This window comes from Bidens hawaiensis, unplaced genomic scaffold (assembly GCF_021521415.1).
Source record: "Bidens hawaiensis isolate Kalapana, Puna unplaced genomic scaffold, B.hawaiensis_p1.1 tig00001461_1, whole genome shotgun sequence".
In the NCBI taxonomy this organism is placed as follows: Eukaryota; Viridiplantae; Streptophyta; class Magnoliopsida; order Asterales; family Asteraceae; genus Bidens; species Bidens hawaiensis.
The window spans coordinates 269,697-275,696 of NW_027491082.1; the positions used below are offsets into that span (position 1 = coordinate 269,697).

The window sequence follows — 6,000 nt, forward strand, 5'->3', positions numbered from 1 at the left end:
ACCGATTGAAATCACGAGACGTAAATTCTCCCCCTCGATCGGTTCGAAACGTCTTAATTTTCTCACTATTTTCCGCTTCCACCATGACTTTAAATCGCTTGAAGGTATCAAACGCTTCACTTTTTTCCTTCAACAGAGAAGTCCACATGAAACGAGAAAAATCATCGATCAAGACGAACACGTACCTATTTCCGGCTATGTACTAGGAGTAATGGGCCCGCATAAATCTCCATGGATTAGTTCCAAGACTCGGGTTGCTCTGAAAGTCGCCGACTTGGGAAACGGTTTCCTCGTTTGCTTCCCGACTAAGCACGAGTCACAAATTTGATTTTCTTAATCAACTTTGGCATTCCAACAACCATATTCTTTTTCACCATTTGTTTCATAGACTCAAAATTTAGGTGTCTTAGTCTCGCGTGCCAAAGCCAATTCTCGTTATCAATTTGGGCTTGTAAACACATGGGTTTCCCCGTCTTTAATTTAATCATATAAAGACGATTCTTGGATCGAGTAACCCCATCAACAATTCTCCTTGATCATCATACATCAACAAATAATCGTCTTTCATACGAATATCACAACCACTTTCCGTTGCTTGCCCAAGACTAATAATATTAATTTGTAAACTAGGAATATAATAAATGTCGGTCAATAATTGTTGCTCCCCCGTTTTACCGACTAGCAATATCGACCCTTTCCCGCAAATATCAACATAAGACCCATCTCTAAATTTAACATTGCCACTAACACGCTTATTTAATTCATAGAAAAAAGATACATTACCCGTCATATGGTTGCTCGCCCCATTATCTAAATACCACAACTCTTGTTCGTCCGAACCACTCTCGTAATCTTTTGGTATAACCTTCTGTTCATTCAAGTACACTTCTTCTTGAACACACTGCACCATATAGAGGGACAGGTCTTTTTCTTTTGCGTCGGCCAAATTTGCTTGTTTATCTTTCCTCCTTTCCGGACACCTGAAGACGAAGTGACCAAATTCATCACAACAAAAGCATTGCACTTATGAGTAATCCTTTTTAACCTTTCGTATATCCCCTTCATTGGACCCTCCTTGTGAACCATGGTTCTGATTGCCACGTCCACTACCACGTCCTCGGTGTGAACCTTTCCCGCGACCCCTACTCGATTCGCGTGAAACCTGCCTCGAATTTGAAGAGGATTCATAATGATTAAACAAAAGTTTACCTTCTTCTGAACGCAACACGTATCCTTTGATACGCTCCTCATAAGTCTTTAACCTCCCGACAACATCCTCAAAACCGACTGTTTTAAGGTCTAATACTTGCTCGAGGGATGCTACAACTTGGATAAACCGGCTCGGCAGGCTTGTGAAGAATTTCTGAACTAGCTTCCTTTCTTCATATGGTTGTCCAAGTGTGGTTGCTTTAGAAGAGATCGCGGTAATTCTCGAGGCATACTCGTCAATTGTTTCGGTTTCCTTCATCATCAAACCGTCAAATTCACGTATTAGCGTATGAAGTCTAGCATCCTTCACACGTTCCGCGCCCATATTTCTTGACTTTATGGCATCTCACATCTCTTTTGCCAATTTAAAATTACTGATTTGAAGTATGTGTTCCTCAGGAATCGACTGAAACAGAAGCGCCTTTGCGATGTTATTTTTCTTCGCGTCATTAGAGCCCGATCAATTACATCCCAAACTGCATGAATCCCAAAAATAACCTCCATATGCATACTCCAACTCGTGTAGTTCGTTTTTGTCAAACGCAGACACTGAAACGATCCGAAGGTCGTCTCTTTTCCCGTTTGGTTCGTGTCACTCATCTTGTTTCTACGGCTATAAGATTTTGAAAAATCCTTTGGTGTAACTGGTTCAATTTTTCCAGCTACACGATTAAACCCGGTTCCGAATCTAAACCGAACACATTTTCCGGTTTTAAAGAAACACAACTAATTTTTTTTCTTTTTTATTATTATTATTATTATTATAACTTTGCAAGATCCAATTAATTATTAATTGGAAGCAATTCCCAAAACCAAATAGTAACTTCTGTTGACTTTTCGGGAGACTCTGGCCACCACCACACTTCTGCTTCCAATTAATGGAATTGGTGAGAGATTAACACAAGCTTACAACTGATGCGATGCACGGTTCTGCTGCTTCGATTGCCGATTATAATTGTTTGTCAAATCTGAATCGATCGCTGCCTAACCTCTGTTCTGATTGCGAAACCCTAAGCCGCGGTTCCTCAATCCACCGGTTGTAGCTGCAGGTTTCCGATTGAACTCTCCGAATCAGAACTCAGGTTATCACTGTTCTGATTAGTTGAACAAATCTTCGACAATTGCAGGTTTCTGATCACCGGACAAAGTTCCCTCACGTCGCAGGTTTTGATTCCGGTGGCAGGTGCACGTCGATCTTTGATTGCAGGCTCCGATGAACGCAGGTCCCCTCCTTTAATCGAAGCTCTGATACCAATTAATGGAATTGGTACCAGGTTTTGAACACGAACACAAACACAAAACCGAATACAAACCCATACATGTTTGTTATTATTGAAAAACTTCACAAAACTCAATTACTCAGATTACAATCTCCTAATCCCTAAAGTACGGGTATTTATAATCTAACATAGCACGTTTAGACTACAACTAGGATTGCTAAATAATAGGACATGATAACTATACTAACAACTAAATCTGAGCACATTTAATTGTTTATAAGTATCCACTCCTTAAATCAAGCTACTTAGCCTTGCACACCAAATAACGTTCATGAACCGAAATTCCCAACAAAAACACCACCTGAACACCGCAACCACCACCGATTGACTCACCGCCAACCAACTACCACCACTTGAGCACTATCAACCGATTCCGACGATGGTTTAAGGGTTTCCGGTGACCTCAATAGTTGGGGCTTTTACTAGAAAAATGTTCATAAATGTCCGATACAAAGTTACCAAGATGTTTGGGACAGACATGTTGAGTTTTTGGGGAAAAATTGAGTTTTCCAGCCAAAAACGTTTTTCCGGCGACCTGAAACTAACGACGTTCGGATTCTGTTTGTCACGAACCGTTAGGAACGAATACGTTAACAGTTAGGACTGTCAGTAGCTAATTCGTTAGTTGGAACCGATAGTGACCAATTGACGATAGTTGAGATTAATAAAAATGAATATACAATTTTTAAATTATCAAAAAGTAAAACTGAAAGGTCTTAGAATAAGATATGAGACAATGAAATGTTTGAATGTTGTGCGCTACTCTTCCCAAAAAAGCTAAATCATGATGAAGTCTCGAAACTGAAAGGTCGTTCCTATGCCATTATCAACACATGTACACCTTCCCAGGCACTGTTTTGATTTCCTCTTAATTGTTTGTTTGGTTGATTCATAAATTAGGATTTCTTCAACAGCCTTTAATTTCTATTATACGATTGTATATTGGTCTTCTTTCTTCCCTTTATTGGAAGAAGTTAATTGTAGCTATTAAGTTTACGTGCATGCCCGACTGTCTGTTTTAACGTTAAGACACTCCCTTTTGTTTCTTTATTTATTTGCTTTAGAGTTGAGTTTCTGAAATACTTTCATTCATTGTTCTCCTTTTGTCTATATATAAGCCACTTGCATAGATTGCTTGAGTTAACTCATGCTTGATCAATGAATGCCGCATAACGAAGTTGATCAAATAGATTACACGGCAGAATAAGGGGACATACTATATGTGGATGAAGAAGAAGATAGCGGTGGAGATCAAAATCTTAATGATCATGATATGGTCAGTATAAATCATTTAACTTTCTTTTCTGCTATTAAGTTACCAATAGGGAACTTATTTAGTTTAAGTTTATTCCATAATCTGATGTTAGATCTATTGTTATAAGCTAGATATTCAAGTTTTGATGTTCAATAGCTTACAAAGGTTTTTTTATTTCATTTTATTTGGGGGACAAATAACTCTCATTAATAAGTAGTGTTTACATCGAAACAGAAGGCGGCAACAAGCTAATCTGCACCTTTTCTGAATTGCAATACCAAGTCTTTTAAAAAACTACATTGATAGATCTTGGAGTCATAACATTACTATGTATGACCCGTTGGACTCGGCTAAGTAGCTCTGCAGCTTCAGATACGAGAAAACAAAGGTATGTCCTGTGCTCATGAAAGAGCGCCCTGGGAATTTTACGATAACATCGGAATGTTATAGACGTACAAGGGTCGAAGGAAACTATGAAAACATTCCCTTATTAGGTGATGCTCCCTATATGGTACGGTCCTGTTGCTTGTATATATAAAAATGATTTCCTTATCAGTTCTTATTCTTAAAGTGCAATTTGTTTTCATCAGGCGAGCAGTTTTTTGTGGTTGCAAAACCTGCGGATTTTGTTCATGCCTGTAGCACGAACTTGATCAATTTGGGTTTCTTGAGAGGGCGTTAAGTTGAGGAAGTACTTTGCATTATTATACGTTAATTGGTCTTAATTGTTTCTATTCAAATTGATCATTTAGGGTTTTCTCCTTTTTGTTTCATTATATATCCGTATGTGCTTTTGTTTTATATTGTTTCTAGGTTGTAAATGGATGAGTTTATAACACTTTACGAAGTTAAACCGGTGAATTTTTTTTCTTGTAATATCGGTCCCTTTGGGTTAGTTTTTCATTAGGAACTTAATCGCATCCTTTTTGCAAGTCTACAACTTGCATAGATTAAATAGATTACATGGCGGAAGACGAGGACATATCAATTTTCGCAGACAATTTGGATGAAGAAGAAAATGATGGAGGAGATCAAAATCTTGAAGATGTGAATATGGTCAGTCTAATTTCACTTGCTTTTATGCTTTTAAGTTACCAATATCGTACTTTTTAATTTAAAATTATTCCGTAATTTGACGTTAGATGTAGCGTTATATGCCTGTTATATCAAGTTTTTAATGTTTAATATCTTACAAAGGTGACGGATACGTCCTCTGCTCAAGCAAAAAGTGGGAAAGATATTCAGGGCATTCCCTGGAAAAGATTCAATGTAATAAGGGAACAACATAGGCGAATAGGGCTCAAACATTATAGAAACTTTGAAAACATTCGCTATGCTGTTGATAAAGTACAGTCCTGTTGCTTGTATGTATATTAAAAATTACTCTTTCCACTTTTGAAATCATGACAACATTTTATGTCTGCAGAGATATACAAACAAAGGCCAAAGGTTGGTAGCTACTATGAGTTCTTTCACAACTGAAGAGCAGCGAGGCCTACAGTCTTTCATTTTCAAGTTTGTACCAAGACTTTTGTTCCTTAATCACGTGGTTTCTATTAATCAGCCGTAATAAAAATGCGTGTTGTTTTTTTAAACATTATGTAGTTGTGTACAGTTAAGGAACCTGGTGTCACATGTTGACTAAGCAACATCAATGCACATCATCTGACAGTTTGAAGAATTAGTCTTGCTGCATGTTTTTTTTGTTTTATTAAATAAAGTTGTTGGTTCCTATTTTTATGTTTTGGTTAATCGTGTGTAGTGGGTCAAATAGTGGCAGTTGTTTTTTCCTATTATTTCTCTTTTCTAGTTGTTAGCTCATGTATTTATAGTACTAGAAGTTATGAAGTTATGATCCAGAAATTAAAAGTTCAGCTAAAAAGCCTTTGGTGAAAAGTGTGTGCTCTTGATTTCTTTTGATTCACTTGATATAAAGTTAACAAGTGGTATCAGAGCCACTCTCAAGATGTCGGAATTGCAGCTGGTAGGAGGAGTTAAGAAGTTAAACCATCAAAACTACAAGTCATGGTCTACCTATTTAAGTTCTTATTTACAGGGCCAAGATTTGGGGGATGTGGTTCAGGGAAACGACACCTTGCAACCTGCAAGAGAGACACAAGATGGAGCCTTGAGAAAGTGGAGAATAAAGGCTGGTAAAGCCTTGTTCATTCTGAAGACGACGGTGGAAGATGATTTGCTTGATCACATCAAGGATTCATCCAGTCCCAAGGAAGCTTGGGATACCTTGGAGTTGTT

At 37.8% G+C, this 6,000-nt stretch overlaps 1 protein-coding gene across 1 annotated transcript; it reads right to left on the reverse strand.

Moving 5' to 3' along the window:
* Positions 1-484: 484 nt before the first annotated feature.
* LOC143578130 (uncharacterized) lies at positions 485-1,534 on the reverse strand. Its single transcript, XM_077061795.1, has 3 exons — positions 1,210-1,534; positions 1,046-1,166; positions 485-980 (listed from the first exon to the last, which is right to left on the reverse strand). Exons 1-3 carry the CDS (start codon positions 1,532-1,534, stop codon positions 485-487), a joined length of 942 nt encoding a protein of 313 aa, XP_076917910.1.
* Between the last annotated feature and the right edge of the window lie 4,466 nt (positions 1,535-6,000).

Coding starts and splice junctions, on each gene's coding strand:
- LOC143578130 (XM_077061795.1), bottom strand. CDS start 1,534: ATGGGCGCGGAACGTGTGAAGGATGCTAGACTTCATACGCTAATACGT. Junction 1,167..1,209: donor CGTGTTGCGTTCAGAAGAAG/GTAAACTTTTGT, acceptor TTCAAATTCGAG/GCAGGTTTCACGCGAATCGA. Junction 981..1,045: donor ATGAAGGGGATATACGAAAG/GTTAAAAAGGAT, acceptor CTTCGTCTTCAG/GTGTCCGGAAAGGAGGAAAG.